The following is a 22323-nucleotide window of genomic DNA, read 5'->3' as shown; positions in this document are numbered from 1 at the left end:
CAAGGGGATCCACTGACGGCCACTCCCCAGTCTTGGGCCCAGTCCCTCAAGAGCCCCCCTGAAGGGCCCAGGGTCGCCCCTCCCCGGGGAAAGGAGAACGCGGCCCATTCCCGGCCCATTCCCGGCCCTGCCTCTGCCTCCCGGGGACGCTCCCAGCCCCGCGCCCTGCAGCCCCAGACCCCCCGGCTCCGAGGTCACTTACGTCAAACCCCGGGAGGGTGGTGGCGACTCCCAGCAGGGCCGTGGTGCTGCCAAGGGCCCTGGCTCGCTCCTGGGGCAGGCGGGACTCCAGCCACGGGCTCAGGTGCTGGGGGGGAAAGAGGCAGGTCAGGACCCGTAGGGAGCTGCCGGTTCTGGGCAGAGCCTGGGGCTCCTCTCGGACTGTGCCCCCCCCAGCCACTGACACTGCTCCTCTCTCGGCCCCCCCCCGAGGAAGCAGGGACTATGGCCCCGTCCCCCCCACGGGGCTCACCTCCATTATGAGCTGCAGCCGGGCGGTGTCTGGGGACTCGGCGAGGAGGCTCGCCAGTAGGGCCTGGAGGTCGTAGGGAAGGGCCCGGATGAACTGCTGCAAGACAAGGGGGAGCCCTGGGTCAGAGGGGGGTTGGGGAATCCAGGCCACCCGCTGGCTCCGGGGTGCAGCCTTGAGCAGGGTCTGAGCCGCCTCGCAGAGCAGGGAGGAGCCCAGGCTGGGCATGGAAGGGACGGGCCCCCCGGGAGAGCAACGGGAACTCTGGAGGGAAGGATCCAAACCTGCAGCTTCTTCCCGCCCTCTGCCCCCCCCCCTCCTCTCCGGAGCTCCAGCCCAGCCCGGGAGCAGGGCCCGGAGGGACGTACCTGCGTGTGGATGGGCTCCTGCTGCCAGTCCCCAGACACTGTCTGTCCCACGGCCGCCGTCAGCAGGGGGCTCAGGAGCTGGGCCCGCAGGGGAGGCTGCAAGGTGCTGGCAGGAGAGAGGGGCAGAGACTGTTAATTCAGCAGCAGGAGACAGAGACTTTCCCACTCCCTGGCCAGGGGATCTGCTCTGGGGGGAGTCGGCGGGGGGGGGGGGGGTCGGTACCTGAGGCTGCAGGCGGCGTTGAGGCAGTCGGCCAAGACCAGCGGGGGGGGCGAGTCCTCCATGATCTCCTGGGAGACCCAAGGAGACAAAGGGGCGTGTGAGGCTGGGCCCCCAAGAGACGCTCACACGGCCAGCGCCCCCACCCAGCAGGATCCAACCCCACTGCCTCCCGCTGCCCTGTAGCCCCCCTGCCCGGCACAGGGCCCCTCCCAGCACCCCCCTCCCAAACCGGGACCAGCTCAATCCTTGTCCCCAGGCCGTCTCCTGCCCCTCCCTGCCCTGGTGACCAGCCTCTGAACCTCCTCATCCTTGCTCCCCAGGCGCATCCCCAGCAGCCCGCTCGGCTCCCTTCCAGCCCCCCATGGCCCGGGGAGACCCCTCCCTGTCCCGAATCCCCCTTCCTGTCCGGCACCCCAGACCTGCCCCATTTCTGTGTCCCTCCCTCCTCCAGCATCCCCACCCGCCCTCCCCATGTCCACCTCCCCCTCCGACTCCAGAACTCCTGGCCCCACCCATCCCGTTTCCAGCACCCCCACCCGCCGCCATGGCCCAGGCAGACCCCTGTCCACCCCACGTATCCCCTCCCCTCCTCCCGGCCGCCGCGACTCCCTCACCACGAGCCTGGCCACCATGGTGTCCTTGCAGCAGCGCGGTGCCAGGGTGTCCTCGCCCCTTTGGAGGGCGGCGAGGCAGGCAGGGGTGACGGCCATAAGGAACCGCTGCAGGGCGGCTGGGCTCTGCACCCCAGAGAGAGTCTGTGAGCCTGGGGCCTGCCTGCCCCCCACGGACAGCTGCAGGGCTCAGGCCTCCCAGGAGTGGAGGTGGGAGCTGCCGGTTGTCCAAGCACCCGCACTCCCCCCCAACTGCTGCCTCAGGCTTGTGGGGGCCCAGCTGGTGCATGACAAGAGCCCCCAGCTTGGGGGGCCCAGGCCATGCAGGAGAAGGGGCCCCAGGGGGATCCCCAGGGACAAGCCCCTCCCGGAGGGGGGGGGAACGTGCTGGGAAGGGGCCGGACAATCTCGGGTCCCCCCCGTGTGGAGAAGGTTCCTACCGTGTCCCGGGTGTGGAGCTGCTCTTCGATGTCGTAGATGGCCCCTTCCTCCACCCGGGAGTCCATCCGCTCCTGGCAGAGCTCCGCCGAGGCGCAGGGGGGCTCTGTGCGGGAGGGAAGGGACCAGGGTGACTCCAGCGGCCAGCAGGGGTCACGTGCCCCCATGTCAGGGACCCAGGGCAGGTTGGGCCCCACACGCCTCTCGCAGGGACCCATCCCCCTGCCACCCTCACATCTGCCAACGCCCTCAGCAGAGCCCCCACCAGGAACAAGAGAGCCAAGCAGCCCCCGCCTCCATCCATTGCCCTGGCTGCAGGGCAGACACTGGGGCTGCCCCCCCCCCCCGGGTACTGGGTGAGCCCCTGGGCCCAGCGTGTTCACGGCCCCTCACCTGGGTCTGAGCGGCTGCGGGAGGTGGCCCGGCTGCAGCTGGAGGCCCAGGCGCTGCTGCTGACTGAGCTGGACCCACAGCTGCAGGGGCTGGTGCGGGGAGCGACGGGCTGGGGGCTCCCGGAGACTGGCAGGTCCCCGGGGGCCGGGCAGGGCGATGCCCCCTGGTGGTAATGGGGGCTGGGCTCCTGGGGCAGGTGTTTCTCTCCACAGAGGAGGTCCAGGAGCCACCCTACCTGGCTCCCCCGCTGGGCTGGGTCCCGCCTGCCCAGCCGCCTCTGGAGCCAGGTCCGGGGGGGCCTGGCCGGTGGGCGAGTCGCCCCGAGCTGGTGGGATTCAGCTTCCCCGCCCGCGGGGACGGAGGAGCTGCTCCCCACCGGCCCTGGGGCCATCCTCAAGGCTTTCCTGAACCACAGCTGGACGCGTTTGTCCATGCTGCAAATGAGGGGAGCAAAGGGGAGCTTGGGGCGCAGCCTGAAGAGCGAAATCCAGGGGTTCCAGCTCCCCAGAGCGACTGCCCCCAGCCCCCAAATGGCCCCTTGCTTATTGGCTCGGTCTTGCACAGGCACTGCAAGGACCTGAGTCTCTTGCCCATCAACAGGCCCTGCTCGGCCAATCAGGGGATAGTCTAAGGTGTGGGGGGTGGAGCGTTCTCCCGAAAGACACCGGCATAGACTTGTTCCAGCCCCACCTCCCCAGTCCCCACAATTGGGGCTGCATCCCCCACCCCACGGCTCCTGCAAACCACCCCCCATCCTTCAGCTAGTCTGTTGGGTCACAAGCTGGGGGGGGCAGCAGGGGGAGGTCACAGGAGAGGCAAGAACAGAGCAGAAATGTGGGGGGATGGAGGAAAAGGGAAACCAACCAGGAGAAAGCCCCAGTGGCGCTAAGGACGCAGCCCAGGTGAGGAATCACCTTCTGGCCCTTGACCGAGGGCTGGGCCTGCCTGGAACCCAGCCGGCCCCGGGCGGGATCCAACCCCTGGGGGCTCTTACCTTCGTCACAAAGGTGTCGGGATGTGGAACTCACAGAACGCGAAGGAACCGTGAGGAGGAGACGCACCAGAGCTAAAGCAACCGGGGGTCTCCAAAGTCCCCTGGGCCCGCCCCCCGCTTTTCTCAGCCTGAGATGTGGGTCCCTCTGTGAGGTCACCACCTCCCCACCTGCCCGTTGCCTTGAAGGGTTTGCATGTGTTCATTTTAAACAGAACGTGCTTTGGAAAGGAGCTGTGCAGAAAGACGCATGCTGTGGCTCCACCCTAGCAACAGCCTGGAAAAGGCCAAGGGGAGGGGGGTGAACTCAACATGTGGAGTGGAGAAGCACAAGCATGTGACAAACAAAGCCATATACGGAAAGCTTGAATCGGATTGGTTTAGAAGTTTGTGTTATGTAACCTGTAACCATGTGCTATAAAACAGCAAGGGGAGGGGCTCTCTGCTCGAGGGGCTCTGGCTGATTTTAGTGCCAGGGGCCTTCCCTTTGTGCACATTGAATAAAGTATTGAATTGAATTGAAGACCCTTGATTCTGCCCAGCTCCTGACTCTCTGGGAACCACAAAATCCCAACAGCCTTATGTGCTGAGGGCTGCCCCAAGCCCCTGTGAGGTCACTGCCCCCCCACCTCACCCTGCCAGGCAAATGTCCTGCCTCTGGCCATTGGGAAGTTGGAGCCATTCCTAGGGGTCCCTCCCCCTCCCTCACTGGGCACCCTGCAGCCAGCGGCTCCAGTAGCCCCATAGGCTGCTCCCTGCCCTACATTGCAGGCTTCTTGCACAAGAACTGTTTCACGCCGGAGTTCTTGCGCCAAAGGTCTCGTGCAAGAGCGCCTCCACCCTGCCATGGGCTTTTGCACAAGAGCGTCCATGGCAGTGTGAACGCTCTCTTGCGCAAGAAAGCTCTGCTGGCCATTTTAGCCAGAAAAGTGTCTTGCTGAAGAAGCCCCTGGTGCCCGTCCACGCTGCCTTCTTGCACAACAGCTCTTGCACAAAGGGGGCTTAGTCATCGTGGGGAGAGGAATAACTCTTGTGCAAGAAGCCCTGTTCTCTGATGCTTTACTGCAAATTTACTTGCGCAAGAACACACATAGAGTGTAGACGCGCCACAAGCTGCTGCTCAGGAACACTTGTTCTTGTGCAAAATGCCTGCCGTGCAGACGTGGCCTTGGTGTCACCCAGCACTGGACTTCCTGGCCCAGGAGCAAGAGTTAGAGCCTCCCACCCGCCCCGCTGCCTCTCACGGGTTCCTGTCCGGTCCCGGCCCTGGATTTTGCCCTAGCGCATCCCAGCGAGGCCTCTGGGCCTGCACTAGACCCATCGACACGCGGAGAATCCACCACTGCCCTGGAGCGCCTTAAAGGGCCAAACCGGGAAAACTCCTCTCCCCTCCCCAGCCCTGGGGCCCTTACAGGGGTAGACTTGCCACTGGGCACGTGCGAGAGCCAGGCCTGCCAGCAGCTGCAGACCCTCAGCCAGTGGCCACACAATGGCAGCCTGGAGCAGCCAGCTCTCCCCTGCCCAGGAGCCAGCCAGGGGCCTTAGACAGCGCGCACCCTCCTGGACTAGTGTGGAGGTCATGGACCTCATTGAGGTTTGGGGGCAGCCCCCCAACCTCCATGGTCTCCGCTCTAGGCGGAGGAACGCGGCCGTCTACAGGCGCATAGCGGCCGCCATGGCCAGGAAAGGCCACAGGCGCACCCCGGAGCAGGTGCACGTGAAGGTCAAACAGCTGCGGCAGGCGTACGCCAGGGCCACCAGGGGCGGCGCCGCAGGGGCTGCCACCTGCCCCTACTTCCCCGCCCTCGACCGACTCCTGGGGGGCGGGGCGGTCTGTGCCAGCCTGGGAGACAGCAACCTGGGGCCAGAGGGCCCCGACCTGGGCACAGCAGAGGGGCCACCACCAGCTGTCCCGGCACTGGAGTCGGCAGGGTCGTCCAGGGAGGCCATACCAGGTAAGTGCCAGCACTGTCCCCTGCCCGGGGGGGGAGGCGGGAGGGAGACCAGGGACCGCGCGCGTGGGCCATGCCTCCCACAGATCACGCAGCCACCTGTGCACATGCGAGCACATGCCCTGCCACCCAGGGGCCGTGGCCCAATAGGCACATGCGTGTGTGAAGAGACCTGACACGTTCCCGACCCCGGGGCGGGACCCTGCAGGATGCTCTCCCTTCACAGGCCCCTTCTACACAGAGTCAGGGGACATCTCCCCCCCCCCGCCCCGGCCACACTATACACGGCACAGGGGCATGGGTGCAGTCTTGGGGCAGCTCCCAATCCCGGGGAGAGCCAGACATCCTGACCATGGCCTCTGTGCAAGCACATCGGTTCTGACAGTGCAGGGCACGGGTGCCCTCCCGTCGCAGGGGCGGGCTGGGCATCGTCCACTGCGTCCCCAGGGAGAACTGACCACTTCTCTTCTTTCTCTACAGCTGCACCAGCTGCTTGTGCAGGGCGCTCCCACACCTGGCAGGAGTACTGGGACCAGCACCTGGGGGTCCTGAGAGCCCTGCACCACACCATTGAGGCCTGGACGCGGGAAGACCTGCAGCTCCGCCGGGAGCAGCTGGCTGAGGACCGAGCCATAAACGCTAACCTGCAGGCCCTGCTGCAGAGCATGCTGCTCCGCGCCGGTCCTGCACCTGCTGCCCCCCCCCGCTACGGTTCCTCCTCCCACTCCTGCCCCCCTCCCACCTCTTCCTTCTCAACCTCCACACCCTCATCCTCAATGTCCACCGCCCCACCTCAACCTCTGCACCCTCCTCCCCATCTCCCCGGGGACGCCGAGGCCTCCTCCCCCGCCATGCTGGGAGGCGGTTGGCCCGGCGAGACCCCCACCCCTGAGCCCTGAGCTTCTCCTTCCCCTTCTTCCCCCTTCCAGCTCCCTCCTCCCAGTTTTCCCCCTCCCCTCTCCCACCCTCTTCCTGCCCTCTCCCGCCTCCGTCTCCCCAGAGTTTCATTTCCCCTCCCCAGTTGTGTTAAATAAAGGGAGTTGTTATTTTTGAAAATACGTGTCTTTTATTTGACATCAGGAAGGGGGAGCTAGGGAAGGGTAAGTGGAAGGATGAGAGGGAGGAGTGGGGCACAAGCCCCCGGTGGGGCAGACCGGGGAGACTGTTAGCGCTCCTCAGGGTGGAAGCGCTTCCGCAGGGCCCCCTGGATCCTGACATCCCCTCGATGGTCCTCCCGGATGGCAGCCTGCAGACAGTGCAGCCAGGCTGCCGGCAACGTGTCCACGAGACGCAGCAGAGTCCCCGGGGGCAGGTCTGGTTCCATGTTGCAGCGTGCCGTGGTGTCCCGAGTGAGGGCAAGCAGAGCACTTAGCGAGGTGGACCAGCAAGCGGAGAAACCTGAGAACTGTCTGTCCAGGATGGGAGTCAGGTCCCTTTAATCACAGACCTCGGCTAGCCTGAGGCAACAGCCCCATACACTAAGTCCGACCCTGATGCCCTGCCGGCACTGGTTCCGGCCAGCCTTACCTTCAATTCAGGGTCCACTCACTGTGGACGTGCTATTTAGAAAAATTCTATTTCGAATTAGTTTTTTTGTCTAGATGCGTTATTTCGAATGAGCATAATTCGAATTAACTAATTCGAAATAAGTGAATTCGAAATAGTGCTGTAGCGTAGACATACCCAGATTTATCTAAACTTTACCCTTCTGACACATTCTGAAGAGTCTTTTTCTTGGAGAGAGACATGTCTTCTGTCTCCCTCAGTATTCTAGAGCAAACCGGCCCAGAGACAAAGGAGGGAAACCCCCAAAATCCCTTTGTCTCAGTTTGAAATCCCTACCTGCATTTCTATTGGCTGAATGCTACCTGGCTAGGTATAGGGACATAGTTAACTCCTTAGTTCCCAGGCTGCTGGTCATCCCTCATGACCATGACAGAAGCCATAAACAGACACGTGTGTGTTAGAACGTATTGGGGTAAGACCCCCCCCTGAGACCAGGAGAGAGACCACTCAGATTAAGAGGGACAAATCCCAGCCTATATGCAGAAGGGAAAAATTCAGCCTGTCCAGCCAGAGGCACATGGTATAATATTTACATGAATTATGGGCATTTTGCAGCTGTGTACAGCACCAGAGCACGTAGGGATCTGACTCATCGCAAACAACCAAGAGCCATTGTTTGTGGGATCCGTCACCTGTGATTACAGAGAGCATGTCTGGAGAATGAAACTGAATGCTAATGGCAAGACAATTCTCTATAAAATTGACTCCTGAGCTGATGTCTCTGGCATTTCAGATGGGACTAATCTACACTTTGCTAGGTCTACACTGCAAAGATAAATCGGAAAAAGAAACACCATTTGCAGTACGCAAATTGTGTATCTTTTTCCGCTTTACTGTTAAAAGAGGCTTTTCCAAAATTTGGCATGTCTACATGGTGCCACATTTTGGAAAAAAAGTCCTCTTTTGACACATCCCTCTTCCGCGTAAAACGAGGTTTATAGGGATGGCAAAAGAGCACGTCTGCTTTTTTGAATTTTTTTCTGAAAAAGCAGACACGCTCCTTGGACATGGCATTGATTTCCGGGATACGCCGGTATCCCGGAAAAGTGCTGCAGCCTAGATGTAGCCCTCCAGTCCCTCCCAGAGTAGAAGTCACCTAAAACAGCTGTAACTAGCCCTGGACTTATCTGACCTGCCTGTGCGAGTTCACCACAGAAATAAGTGTTATATCAGAAAATCTTCCAGCAAGTTCTTCTGCCTTTCTCACCAGGCCCATCTTGGCTGCCACACTGCAGCTCAGAAGGTCGCTGGTTGTCTGTGGTTCTTTGATCACATTCACTCTCAATGCAAAGCTCTAGTCTTAGCCTATGGAACTCCTTGCTAGGTGATATTGTAAAGACCAAAACTATAACAGGGTTCAAAAAAGAACTAGAGAAATTCATAGAGGACAGGTCTATGAGCTAGGATGGGAAGGGATGTAACACCATGCTCTGAAGTGTCCCTAGACTCTTTTTGCCAGAAGCTGGGAGTGGATAACAGGGGATGGATCACTTGATGATCGCCTGATCTGTTCATTCCCTCTGAAGCACCTGGCATTGACTCCAATTGAAAACAGAATGGGTACAGGGCTAGGAGCATTGCTCTGCTCTAGTATGGCCATTCTTATGTTCTTAGGACCCTGGGCTTTTGAAAGGGGAACCAGTACAACTCAACATAAGAGACAATACTGAACTATATAGCGCACAAACGTTCCCACCAGAGAGACCTTGAAGAGACTAGCTGCAGATTTAGGGAAATTCAGAGTCCTTCATTACCTGGTCACCATGGATTATTTTTCCGGGTGTATAGAGACAATGTAATTGAAAGGCACATTGCGGTGTTATCGAGACACTGAAGTGCATTTTTGCTCACTTGGTATTCCAGAGCAACCAGTGACAGACAATGGACCACAGTTCACTGCAGCAACATTTGTCATTCCGAACAAACTGTTATCCCAAGCTCCCCACATTACCCCAAGCAAATGGAGAGGCTGAAGGAGCTGTATAGGGAACCAAGAAAACCCGATAGCAGGAAGATCCATTCCTTGCTCTTCTCAGTTACAGAGCCACACCCATAGCAGCTGCTGAAAACAGTCCAGCACAGCTCCTGATGGGAAGACAATTCAGAATCCTAGAATCCTAGGGCTGGACAAGACCTCAGGAGTCATCGAGTCTAACCCCCTGCCCAGAGCAGGACCGACCCAACTAAATCAACCAGTCCAACTTTGGAAAAGAATTGCTCTCCAAAGGAAAGGGACCAGACACGAAGATGCCAAATAAGATAAAAAAGTTAAACCTCCAGAGCCACATGCGGCTTTTCAGAAGTTAATATGAGGCTCCTTGCATAGGTACCAAATCCAGGGCTGGAGCTACAGGTGCCAACTTTCCACTGAGCCGGAGGGTGCTCGCTGTTCAACCCCAGCTCTGCCCTAGGCCCTTTCCCCCCAGGATCCTGCCACTTCCGACTGAGCCTGTCACACCCACGCTTCTCCCCTCCAGTGTCTCCCACTGAGCGAGAGCGGATCCCAGTGGGCAGGAGGAAAAGGAGAAGGAGGCGCTGACCGGTGGGGCTGCCAGTGGGCGGGATGTGGTGAGAGCTGTTTGGGGAGCTGATCAGGGCTGGTGACATAGAACTGTAGCTCTTTGGCAATGGGCGCTGGTACATTCTGGCTCCTTCTCAGGTTTAGGCTGGACACCCCTGGGCTACACTGACATACTGTAATGGCACTAGGGGCAGGGTATTGCAAAATGGGACCCTACCCCACCCTAAGTTATCTTGGGGGGACAGGAAGCAGCCCACCCCTCACTATCCGCTACACAGAGAAGCAGGCTGGGGAAGCGGAGGGACACTAGTAACTCCAGGAGATTTCTTGCCCCAATTTACCTAGAGAGGCTACACCAGCAGGGCCTTGCCTACGGGGCCCCGAGAACACTCTGGGATTGGGCTACTGCCCTGTTACCAGCTATCCTCCCTCTTGAGGGACCTCACAGCTGCTCCTGCATCCCGAAGGCCGAACCTGAACACTGTAGACTATGGCAAAGGGGCTTCCAGATCACCTTGTCCCCTCACCACACAGCACCCCCTCCCCAGCTGCTGTCCACATGTCGGCGTCTGTGAGCTGCAGCGCTCCTGCCTGGCTACTGGACAGCTTTCCAATCAGTAACATGGGCGGGGCTATCTGGGGTTGTGCTTTTATCCACATCTGACATGTAAAGAAGAGCACACACAAAACGCCAACACAAACACAACAGATTTCTCTCTGCCTGGAACAGCCTGGCAAGGGGTGAGAATTTGTGAGCAAGTTTAAGGGTGCACTAAGCAGCTGAAAGATTTGAAAACATGCTAAAGCAATCGTCACACTCTAGCTGATACCTGCATGGGAAACATACTGAATGATTGACTCTGAATGTACATGTTGCAGTGCTTTGTGCTTTGGAGGACAAGATTAAAAGTCAAAATGATCTGGGCTAACGGGAGTAACGGTCTGAAGTAAACAGGATGAAATTCAATTCAACACAGGAATAAATTGCCTAGGGAGCTAGCGTGGTTGAGGAATCTCCCTCACTGAAGACTTTTTAGAGTGGGTTAGAGAAACGCTTGTCAGGAAAGGTTTCGATAATACCTAGTCCTGCCATGTGTGCAGAGAACTGGACGAGATGCTCTCCCAAGGTCCCTTCCAGTCCTGCGTCTCTGCGGTTCTATACAAACCAACACACCTTCAGCAGTCACACTCTCTTCTCTGGGATGCTGAAATTCGGTGCTGTGGTTGCTCACCCCAGAAGGGGGTGTGCTGAGGTGATATTTCATCCACTGGGTTATGGCTTCCCTTGATGCTTTCCCACCTCTGTTGGGAGGGGGCACAGTGGAGAGCTGATCTCAGTAACACTCACTTATCTCCTGTGTCCCTTCCCCTCACTCACCTGCTCTCTCCATACCAATTATCTCAGCAGCCTCCCGCCTCTTTTCCCTTTTGGCACTAGCCTCACATCTCCCCCCCAACAGAGCCTGGTTTGGAAGGTGAATGCTGGTGACTGCCCACGCTGATGAATGCCTGGTGACTGCCCCAGCCGAGTACTCACCAGTCAGTGGGTGCTCAGCCCCTGTAGCCAAGAGTCAATGGAAAAGGAAAGAAATCGAGAAAAGAAAAACCCTTCCTCCTCTGAGCTCCGGCCTGCTGTGAGGTGGGGCTGCCTTTGTCCAGGCCGTACACGGCTAACACAGGGCCCTTCCCCAGGACAGGACCAGGCAAACCTCTGCAGAGCCAGTTGCAGTCATCTGCCTGGCTCAGGGGCTGCTGGACGCCCCCAAGGCCGGGGCAGTCACAGCTCCCTGCACGGCGGGTCTCAAGGCAGCGTGTGGGAGGATGTTTCTGGGACAGCTCAGCCCGCCCTGCTGCCCACTTGCTCCCCCTTGCGGGGTCTCTGCCTGTCTCCTGCTCCCACACAGCACGGCCCTGATCCTCCAGCCCCTGGCAACCCCGTCTCTGCTGTTGGGTTCGCTCCCTCTGCAGGGCCCTGTCCAGCTGGGCCTGTTGCTATATCACAGTGGGACCCTGGCCCCTCACCAACCCTCGGCCCACCCCCACTGACCCTGGCTCCCCCTCCGCGTCGCTGACCTTTACCTCACACCTCTCACTAACCCTCGCTACACACGCCTCACTGATCCTGGCTCACCCCCCACGAACCCTTTCCCCACCCTCCTCACTGAACCCCTCCTCTCACCTCTCCTCACCCCACCTCCTGACTGGCCCGGGCCCTCCTGCCCCACTGCCTCGCCCCCATTCACTGACATATGCCCCCTCACCAACCCTCACCCGCTCTCCTCAGCACCCCATGACCCACGCCCCTCACCAAGCCTGGCCCATCCCCCCACTATTCCTGGCTACATCTGCGGGCCCCACTCTCACTGTGCTGCCTCTTTTCTGCAGCCTTGCGAGAGTCTCTGGGCTCCGCAGACCCTGCCCAGCCCGCGGGCCGAGGGAAAGGTTCAGAGCCAGAGACTCCTAGGCCAAGGGGGCTGCGGGCCGCTCGTCAGCCCCGTGGGCTTGGTTCCTAGCTGTGCACAGTTGCTCGTATCTCTGTTAAAACACAGATTGTTTGCTTGCACCAGTTTACAAAGTGCCCAGCTTGCGCTGAATCCGTGACCTGTCCCGTTCCGTATTTACACTCCCCGGTTGTGTCATCTGCAAACGTTCTCAGCGACGAGCTCTGCTTTCAGCCCCAGCGACGGGGCCGGCGGGTCTGTGTGGGCCCACAGAGCGGCTGGCCAGCCCTCTGGAAATGCCAGTGGGGGCTGAGAGGGAGCTGCGATTTGGGATGGTAACGTGTCCTTGTCCCCCAGTGATGGCCAGAGCCGGAGAAGGGCTGTGTCTGGGGACAGCACGTGTCATGGCTGGTTGTGAGCACAGCAGGTCAAAAGCTCTCCCTGGCCGCGTGGTGCACAGCACCAAGCACAGCAGGGCGGGTTTGGCTGGCACAGCGCAGGCTGAGCGGGGAGCTGACTGCTCTGTAGGACCCCATCAGGGAACCCCGGGGAGGGAGAGGAACCAGTGAAGCCAAAGGACAGTGTTAGCACAAGAGCTACTGGGGATAAACTAGCCAGGAATCACGTTAGGCTGGAAATGAGAAGGGGGGTCGGGACCAGCCTCCTAACGGGGGAGGGGAGAATAGCCTCACGCGCGTGAAGATGGCGCTTGGTAAGCGTGTGACGGGAATTGTATGACGTGTCCTCCCAGCCCGATGCCCCGTGTTCCCAAAGAAACCAGCCCAGGGGGGCTGGGAAACACCTCCAGGAGTCACTGACAGACGTTAAACAAAAGCTAAACTTATTGTGCTGTAAAATCGTACATGCAGCTAGATAAACCCTGGTAAGACCCTCCCCAAACCATCGCCCCCACTCTCCTGCCCCCAGCAGCAATGCACCCAGGAGTCCCGGCTCCCAGGACACAGCTATGCTGTGCCTGATGGGTGGGGATGGAGGAGAGCAGGTTGCCCACGGGGCTACTCAAAGCCAGAGCAAAGGGAAAAGGCCACTCACCCCACAGCCAGGCCAGGAGGATGGGGATCCTTGTGTACCCAGCTCCAGAGCAGGCAGCTGAACTCCTGCCACGGGGGCGTCCAGCTGGGAGCAGGCAGTGCCCAGGAAACCCCATGCCCCACAGCAGAGGTTGCGGGGCAGCGTAGCCAGGCACTAGTGCAGGCGATGGCCCTAGCGAGAGAGGCAGGCTGAGCTCGGTGTGACGGTCACAGGCTGGGAGGTGGGGGAGATGGGGCAGGCACCCAAGGGGGCAGGGTGTGTGACAGGCCTCTCATTGCTGAGACCCCTCCCTCTGCACCCCCTAGCACTGCCCCAAAGGGCGTGTGCAATGGAGACCACAGAGGGGAAGTGACCCACGTGCCCAGCGCTGTGGCCTTATTTATATCACTGGATTGTGAAATCCGTGTTCTGGGAACATGCTGAGCAAACAAACTCCTCTTGGAACAGCTGGCTCTGGGACACATGGGGCAGGAGGGGCAGTTCCTGAAGCAGGTTTGCAGGGACTCAGTAGAAACGACCCACGGAGGGCTGGTGGACTCGGGACAGGCACCCAGGTTTGGCTGAGGGGACGAGGATCAGGTGCCCGGGTTTGGCTGAGGGGGCGAGGACCAGCCGATGCCGTTAAAGCCAGGCTGATGGCCGTGAGGACACCCTGACTCCAGCTGAAGGCTGTGGGTCTATGCCCACCTAAAACTTCGGTCAACCCAGCTATATTGCATCGGTGTGTGTGAAAAATCCAGAGCGCTGGGGACGTGGTGAGGCCGACCTATGTCCTGGTGTAGCCAGCAGAAGGTGAACAGAAACATTCTCCCATTGACCTGGATAGCATCGCTTGGAGGGGGGATTAACTACGGTGACAGCAAAGCCCCTTCCATTGCTGCAGGGTCTGTATTACAACACTCCAGCGGCACAGTCCTGCACGTGTAGGGTCGACACAGCCCTTGTCTGCCCAGGGCAGGGGCATCACTGCATCGGCCTCACCCTGGGGGGCACCCCACGTACCTAGAGCACAATCACACCTGAGCTTATACCCAAGACCTGTTTCCATGTCACTATCTCGGCAAATCCCAGAGAACACGGCTTCCTTGCGGAGCGATGGCCCAGTGGCCCAGTCCCTGCTAGCCCCTGATGCTCTCTGGGGGCTGTGGGCCTATGCCCACCCTTGGGGATCTCAGTGGACCATGGAGGCGTTTGGCGCCTGTGTGATTGCTGGCTGCGGAGCAGCTTTCGTTGGTAAACGCGCTTCATCATCCACTGGTCTGTTCCAAGGGAGCCGCCGCTGGAACCGAGAGCTGGCGGGAGGGGGGGGGGGGGGACGCTGGGTTCAGCTACCAAGACCTCAAGCTGATATTGTCTTGCCCCAGCCCAGGGAGCAGCTGAGCTAGGTGACGATAACCGAGAGCTCCCCACTGTGGACAAGGCCTAAGATGAGCGTTGCCCCTGAGCTGAGGCGTGTCGCTGCCAGGGCGTGGGGCTGTGCAGACGTGTTGGCTCTCACCCCCCGAGCCTGTGCCAAAGCCCGGAGCAGGCAACGCTCTGGCAACTCGCCCTGCACCAGGCGTGAGGCTCCCTGGCCATGCCGTGCCCAGCTCACACACACTCACAGGGCTCCGGGTGGCCAGCACGAGGGTTTGCAGCTGGGCTAGGTAATGTCGAACTGGCCGAAGAGGAGCCCCCAGTGGTGACTCTCCCGGCATCAAGGAGATATGAGGCTAGGCCTGTCCTGGAGTGGGGGGTGGAGGGTTCACACATGTATTCCCTCGTGGGAGCAAGGAGAGTGGGGGGGCAGAGCCAAGTTTACAATGGCACCGTGGAGCTGAGCCCATGCCCAGAAGGGCCTCCGTCCTGCTCTGCTTGCACTGTGCCCTGAAGCCCTGTCAGCCCACTGGCTCCTCTCCCCGGCCACCCACCACGTACTCTCAGCCTGCCTGCTGGTCAGCTGAGGGCTCCTCTCTGTCTCCCAGCCTCGCCCGCCAGCTTCTCTCTGCCTGCTGGTGGGATGCCGGCTCGGAGCAGTCTCTGCATCTGACCACCTGTGGGGCCCACCTGTCTCGCTGGAGCTGAGCCCATGCTCCTCATGCCACCTCCTGGCTGCTGTGACCAAGGCTGCTGGAACTGAGCCTGGGATCCCCCGGCTGCACCCCGGGCTTAGCTCTGCCATCTTTCTCGATTGCAGAGTTATGGAGAGAAACCAGCTGCCACCTGCAGGGCGAGCCCAGCCCCAGCGCCCGACAGACGGACAGAGGGACGCAGGGACACGGCTGCCGGAGCCCGGGGGGTTCGGCCATTGCAGCTGGGCGCGTCTCGTTGCATTAACCCCAGCGGCCCTGGCCATCGTTGTGGGGCTGGGCAGGGCCCCGGCTCGCAGGCTGCTGAGGGGCTGGTACCAGGGCGCGCTTGGGGGAGGTTGCTGGCACCACTGGTTCACAGCCTGCCTGTGCCCACAGATCCAAGGGCAGAGCAGGTGCCTCCTCCTCTCCCGTGTGGGCCGAGCAGTGTCCAGGGCCCAGCTGCAGGCATGGGGGTCATGCCGGGAACAAGCCTCACTGGAGATCGGGGGCGGGGGGCAGAGAGGCTCTGGTGGCTCTAGCCCACTCCCAGGCTCCAGCGCAGCCCCAGCACCCAGCCAGCGCCCTCCCTGCGCCCAGGAGTCCTGGTGCCCCTCAGCCAGCCGGGCGAGGGACGTCCCCTCCACGTCCTGGGGAGAGAAAATGGGAGGGGGCTCAGCTATGCACAGTGCAACCCCCAGCCCTACTTCCCCCCTTATCCCCGCTAGGGGCACCCAGCCCCGTCCTGCCACCTCTGATCCCACTGCCCCAGCACCTGCCCCATTATCCCCAGAGCCCCCGATGTGCCCCACAGCCATCCTGGGTGTGTGCAACTGTGCAAGCCCCTCCCCCCATTATCCCCCCAGGGCCCCCTGCTGGCCCCTGCTGGGTGGGTGCCCCCCTTCACCCCCAGCACTGAGCCCCACTCACCAGGCTCCTGGGGCAGGAGGCAGCAGCACAGGATCACCTCAGTGCTCGTAGGTCACCATGTCATAGTGCACGGGGGGCAGTGTCTGGAAGAGAGGCAGGAGGGGTCAGTTCCGGCTGCACTGCCCATGGCCAGGCCCATCCCTCTGCCTGGGAGCTGCTGCGCCCCCCCCCCCCAGCCCCCCAACCGGGGTTAGCAACTCCCATCGCAGAGTCCCTGCAGGTGGGCTGCCCCACATACTCAGCCCCATTGCAGCAGGGTCCCCCAGGTGCTCAGCCCCACGGCAGCATGTGCCCTAGGTGCTCAGCCCCATGGAGGCAAGGCCCCCAGGTGCTCAGCCCCATGGCAGCAGGGTCCCCCAGGTGCTCAGCCTCACGGCAGCATGTCCCCCAGGTGCTCAGCCCCATGGAGGCAAGGCCCCCAGGTGCTCAGCCCCATGGCAGCAGGGTCCCCCAGGTGCTCAGCCCCACGGCAGCATGTCCCCTAGGTGCTCAGCCCCATGGAGGCAAGGCCCCCAGGTGCTTAGCCCCATGGCAGCAGGGTCCACCCGGTGCTCAGCCTCACCCTGGGGTGCCGGGACAGGGTCAGTTCTGGCTTTAGTAGGGGAAACCCAGGGCCCCTGCCTCACTGCTCCCCCTTCCCCTGGTCATCCAGGCCTGAACCCCCCACTGCAGCCAGGGCCGGGGTGCAGCACCTACCTTGGAGGTGCAGAACTGGCCAATGTCAGCATCTGAGAGAGAGATGGGGGGTTAGATTGAATCACATGGGCAGGTCCCACAGTTTCCCACCCTCTTCCCCCTCCAGCCAGACACCCCTAACCTCTCCATCCCTGGGGAGCCCCAGTCCGGGGAGCCCCCAGACTCCCCCACCTATAGCTCCACTGGGGGGTCCTTCCCCCACCCGCGCTCCCCGGCCCTTGCAGCGGCAGGCCCAGCGCTGCACATGGATACGGTGCCCCCGTCAGCCTATGGAGGTGCACTGCCGGGACCCCCAGACGGGATGGGGGTGGACGGTCACAGTGAGGGAGGGGGCCCCGTCTCCATCAGGCGGGGACAGTGAGAGCTGCCAGATGAAAAGGACCCAGCTCGTGTTGCCCCCCCGCCCCCCACCGGCATGGGGGAGCCTGGCAGGCCCTCACAGTGCAGCTGCCCCTCGGTGTGTCCGCCACTGCCAGGGCCCCTGTGACGATCGCCAACACCAGCCGCAGCGTCATGGCCAGGGCCTCCCGTGCCCGGCTGCCTGTGCAGGACAAACACAGCCGGCTCAGCGCATGCCACCCCCGACCCCCCTGCCCTGCCACCCACTGCACCCCCGCAGCATGGCCCAGCCCGCACCCAAGCTCGGCCAGGGGATCAGAGGGCCGTGGGACGGGGGAGCAGGCTGCAGAGGGGACCCAGCTGTCAGGGACATCGGAACCCTCCCGCGCAGTTCGGTTGTGCCCCCAAAATCCCCCCGCCCTGATCCCTGCTGCAAGGGAAGCCCAGGGGCACCGTGCCAGGGGGACTCCTCCCCGGGGCCCACCTACCTGGGTCTTCGCCAGGACGACACAACTGGAAGAAAGAGGGAGAACGTCACTAGGAACCGCGCAGGCCCCCCCCTGCCCCCACCACGCTGCGGCTGTGCTGGCACCCGCTGCCAGACGACCTCCATCTAGGCAGGGGCTGGCCAGCGCCCAGAGGGCTCCGATATGCACCCTGAGCCCCCGCCCTTCTGTCTGTCCCCATTATCCCTGGGCTCCGGGCATTGCACCGTGGCTGCAGAGGGATGAGGAGTAACGGTAGTTTGAACTAGGAAGCCTAGTTCGAAGTACCTAGTTCGTGCCCCGTGTAGCCGCGCTGCACAGGGTTCGAACCAGTGGGGTTTTAAAAATGGCGGCTCCCCGCTTATGCAAATGAAGCCCGGGAAATTCAAATCGAACTAGGAGGGTAGTGTAGACATACCCTCAGAGGCTTGGCCTGAGCCAGCTGGGCTCACCACTAGAGGGCAACACCAGCACACGCAATGGGATGGGGGGTTAGCCTCCCACTGCAGAGAGGGCCATGGGGCCTAGCAGTTAGCGCAGGAGGGCTGGGAACCAGGTTTCATCCCCAGCTCTGGGAGGGGAGTGAGACCTAGTGGTTAGAGTGGGGGGTGGCTGCCAGGATACCTGGGTTCTGTCCCTGGCTCTGGCAGTGGCCGTGTTGTGCAGGGACTTTGCACCTGTTTCCTCCCCCATCCTGGGTCATCGGCAGGGATTAGCCCTCCCCAGGCCAGGACAGACCCTCAGGGAGCTCGGGGGCTGAGAACAGCCCTAGTGCTGGGTGCGGGTACCTGGGCTGGCGGCGGCGGCTCCGTCCTGGGCACCTGCAGCAAAAGGAACGGTCACAGTAAAGGGAGGAGGGGGCCAGAGGGGCCAGGGCTGCAGCTGGCTCTGGGAAGGAGCCAGACACCAGCAGAGGGTGTGAAGGGAATCCCTGAACTCCAGCCCCTGCCCCCTTCTATCCTGCCCCCTTCCAGCTGCGCAGAGACCTGGGCAAGAACAAGGGCCAGCAAGCAACCTGCCTGCTGGCTAGCTGGGCGGCCCATAATGCCAGCCCGCCCCTCCCCTAATCCCAGCCCCCCAGCTGGGCACCAGACCGCTCCTCTAATCCCAGCCCCCCAGCTGGGCACCAGACCGCTCCTCTAATCCCAGCCCCCCAGCTGGGCACCAGACCTCTCCTCTAATCCCAGCCCCCCAGCTGGGCACCAGACCGCTCCTCTAATCCCAGCCCCCCAGCTGGGCACCAGACCGCTCCTCTAATACCAGCCCCCCAGCTGGGCACCAGAGGGCTCCTCTAATCCCAGCCCCGCAGCTGGGCACCAGACCGCTCCTCTAATCCCAGCCCCCCGCTGGGCACCAGACCGCTCCTCTAATCCCAGCCCCCCAGCTGGGCACCAGACTGCTCCTCTAATCCCAGCCCCCCAGCTGGGCACCAGACCGCTCCTCTAATCCCAGCCCCCAAGCCACTGGCAGCACCAGTCATGAGCAGAGTTTGGGAAGGGCCCGCAGAGCCCCTGGCCCTGCTTGTGAAAACCCAGCCAGCCCAGGCTGTCACTGTCCTGCCAGGTTCTCTGGCACCATGGGGTGCTCCAGGAACCGGGGCTGTTCTGGGCTGTGCCGGCCCAGCCAGCTCCCCTAGACACAATGATGGGGGGCAGGGAGTCCCTGCCCTGCAGGAGGGGTGTGACGGGGGCTGCTGCCCACACATGCCAGCTGCCCCGGAGCCCCTTCTGTTCAGCACAGCCCCTGGTTCCTGCCCCAGCAGTGGGGTCCGGCTGCTCTGGGTGGGGCAGGTCTGGGCCTCAGGGCCTCACCGGTCACACGCAGCGTCCTGGAGAGGCTCAGGTTGGAATTCAGCAGCTCCTTATTGTCACTCCTGTGCTGGTACCAGCAGGAGAAATTCCCAGCGTCCCCCGGGCCGGAGACGCGACGGGTGAGGTGGTAGGTGAATGGCCCAGGGCTGAACACTTGGCTGGCAGCCTCCCGCCCGTCCTTGCAGAAGATAAAGCGGGTCACAGGGGACGCTCCAGGGACCAGACACCTCATGGTAACAATGACCCCAGGGACGCGTTCAGAGAGAGCAGGGGAGCCGGCAGGCACCCTGAGGGGAGACGTGGGAGAGAGAGCCCAGCCGGGGAGCCGCAGAGAGACTAGAGTCAGTCTAGTATCGCGTGTACAGCTGGGGGAGAGCTAAGTTCCCCGCAAGCTGTTCTCATCGCTCAGCCATCACCACCACTGCCCTGCCTCTGTCCTGCTCCTCATCCCCGCCCCCACTCCTGTCCCCTGTTCTCCTCCATCTCCTCCCCCTTCCCTTCTCCTGCCCCTCCCCATTTCTACCCACCCTGCCCTGCCCATCCCCGTCCTCTCCCTACCCCCCCGTCTGCCTCCCTCTTATGTGAGGGCTTTGCTGGAAACGCCCCCCCCCCACCCAAGCCAGGGAGATCTCCCCTCCAGGAACAATTCACCCCCCGCATCTCGCTCCCTCCACTCCACAGTATTTCCTCCATTCCCCACAGTTGAAAATTGAGCTCCCCCGTCCCCTCAGGTGACAGTCGGGCTCCCCCATACGCAGCTGCCTAGGTAGGCGCCTCCCCAGCCAGAGCCTGCCCCTGGCGCCCACGTCCCCTCCCCGCCTGCCTGTCCCAGGCGACCACCTGAACCTGCGTCCCCCATTCCCTCAGATCACAGCTCCCTCCCTGACCCTGCACCCCCCGACACCCCTCCCCCAGGCCAGACTCCTCTCTGGCACCCGCACCCCTCCCCCAAACCCTCTGCTCCCCCTTCACCCAGGTCACAGCTCCCTCCCTGACCCTGCACCCCCCGACACCCCTCCCCCAGGCCAGACTCCTCTCTGGCACCCGCACCCCTCCCCCAAACCCTCTGCTCCCCCTTCACCCAGATCACAGCTCCCTCCCAGACCTGCACCCCCTAGAGCCCCTCCCCCAGGCCAGACTCCTCTCTGGCACCCGCACCCCCTCCCCCAAACCCTCTGCTCCCCCTTCACCCAGGTCACAGCTCCCTCCCAGACCTGCACTCCTCTAGAGCCCCTCCCCCAGGCCAGACTCCTCTCCTGCGCCCATACCCCCTCCTGGGCCCTGCACCCCTATCCACCGCCCCAGATCATACCCCCCCCCTGCACCCAGGCTCCTCCCCTAAGCTCCCTTCTGCACCCAACCACCCCGTCCCAGACCCCAAAGCCCTCGGTAGAAATGTGGCCCTTGATCAGTTGCCAAAATGGCCCCCCCATTACAAATTATTGACCAAGCCTGATCCAAATGTTTTTTGAAACATTGTTTTATGAGAATGTAAATACAATTCAATACAATTGGGAGGGTTGGGGGGAGGGGGACGCAGCTGCTGGCTCCTCAGCTCTTGCTGCTCTCACTGGGTGTCTTCCTGCTGCAAGGGAAGCAGAATCCGTCACATTCATCCCTGGGGACTCAGGGGAACTGGCCCCCCCAGCATTTCCACCCTCCTCCCCCCTGCTCTCTGGTCACCCCCCGTCAGGCCCGCAGGGTGAGCTCCTGACCCCCCCCCCCCCAGAGCTCCTGACACCTCGGCCCCCTCCCGCCTCCTAGGACAGTTTCTGTGTTCAGAGCCTCCCCCACCCCCAGGGACGCTCGCAGGGGCAGGAGGGATTCTGCCAGCAGGGACGTGGGGTGGGGGCAGCCTGAGGAAAGGGGCGGGGGACTCCCTGAGGGGATGGGAAGGAGACCCTGGCCCTGCCCCACTCTCCTGATCTGCTCCGGCTGCTCACCATGTATTCCAGGAGCTGATGGGCCTGCCCATGCAGGGCGTGGGCCAGGACCAGCCCGGCCTGGCTGGGGCGCCGCAGGGGGGAGCGGGCAGCGAGCAGAGCCTTGTCCAAAAAGCAATTCTCCTGCTCTGGTGTAAAGAGCTGCCCAAAGACCTGAAATCAAGAGCACAGGAGGTTTCAGCTGACGGCCCAGAGCCCGGCCCCAACTCCTGGGGCTAAAACAGCTTCCTCCTCCCCCAAACTCCCTTCCAGACCCTGCACCCAGACGCTCTCCTCACCCGGCACCCCAACCCCTGCCCCAGGTCACAGCTTCCTCCTGCCCCCAAGACCCTCCTACCCCCACGAGGGCCCCAGCCAGCCCCACCCCCGAGCCCTGCCCTGCCCTGGCAGCGCGTCCTTACCTCTCCCACCCGCACGCTGTTGCTGTGAGCCAGGACCCATCTTTCTTTGTAGTAGTGTCTGCACCACAGGTCCTCTGCCTGGTGGATGTTGAGGCCTGCAAGAGACACAACAGGGTCATTCTGCTGGCAGGTCTGAGCCCTTCCCCTCCCACGGGTCCCTGCAGGCATCCCTGGGCAAATGGAGGGGCACAGGGGGCAGAAGGGGAACACAGAGGGACGCATCCCCCCTTGGGCCAGTCTGGGGAAAAGGGCTGGGTCCCCTCCCCCCGCCGCCGGCACCCTCAGGGTGTCCCTGGGGCCCAGGTCCCGGCTGGGTTCCTTACCCCTGTGGTGCAGGAGGAGTTGATACAGGCTGTGCACCCCCTCCCGGGCCAGCCGGCTGACGTCTTCGGATGGGTCCGAAATAAAAAGGCCCAGCTGGGCCACGTGGTGACCCATCCTCGGCCAGTCGGCGGAGTTCTGAGGGGAGAGAAGAGGGGGGGTCCCTCAGCATCCTGGGGCTGCACGTCCCATGCAAACGGCCGCCGAGGCGGGTCTGAGCTCGGGGGACGGACAGAGACACCTCCCGGGGCGGGGCGGGGCCGGCCTTGCGAGGAGACAACCCAGAGCAATGGCCCCGACTGAAGGGTCACTCCGGGGGTGGA

General features: G+C 62.1%; 1 protein-coding gene and 1 long non-coding RNA gene across 2 annotated transcripts in view; one reads left to right on the top strand and one right to left on the bottom strand.

Moving 5' to 3' along the window:
- LOC142823356 (uncharacterized) overlaps positions 1–22323 on the top strand; it is a 911743-nt gene that overhangs the window by 598890 nt on the left and 290530 nt on the right. The gene's annotated exons all lie outside the window — the stretch shown is intronic.
- LOC142823330 (uncharacterized) lies at positions 443–13335 on the bottom strand. The gene is made up of 6 exons (XM_075914258.1): positions 13027–13335; positions 2112–2215; positions 1675–1797; positions 1061–1128; positions 838–943; positions 443–568 (listed from the first exon to the last, which is right to left on the bottom strand). Exons 1-6 carry the CDS (start codon positions 13139–13141, stop codon positions 443–445), a joined length of 642 nt encoding a protein of 213 aa, XP_075770373.1. The 5' UTR covers positions 13142–13335.

This window comes from Pelodiscus sinensis, chromosome 33 (genome assembly GCF_049634645.1).
Source record: "Pelodiscus sinensis isolate JC-2024 chromosome 33, ASM4963464v1, whole genome shotgun sequence".
Classification (NCBI taxonomy): domain Eukaryota; kingdom Metazoa; phylum Chordata; order Testudines; family Trionychidae; genus Pelodiscus; species Pelodiscus sinensis.
Note: the sequence above shows the minus strand (reverse complement) of the source record. Positions and strands in the feature narration are given on the sequence as shown.

Excerpts from the sequence above, each read along its gene's own strand:
- LOC142823330 (XM_075914258.1), bottom strand. The coding sequence starts at position 13,141 with ATGGGGTTTCCTGGGCACTGCCTGCTCCCAGCTGGACGCCCCCGTGGC. Across the intron at positions 944-1,060 it reads AACGCCGCCTGCAGCCTCAG|CACCTTGCAGCCTCCCCTGC; the intron begins GTACCGACCCCC and ends CTCTCCTGCCAG. Across the intron at positions 569-837 it reads AGGAGCCCATCCACACGCAG|CAGTTCATCCGGGCCCTTCC; the intron begins GTACGTCCCTCC and ends CTTGTCTTGCAG.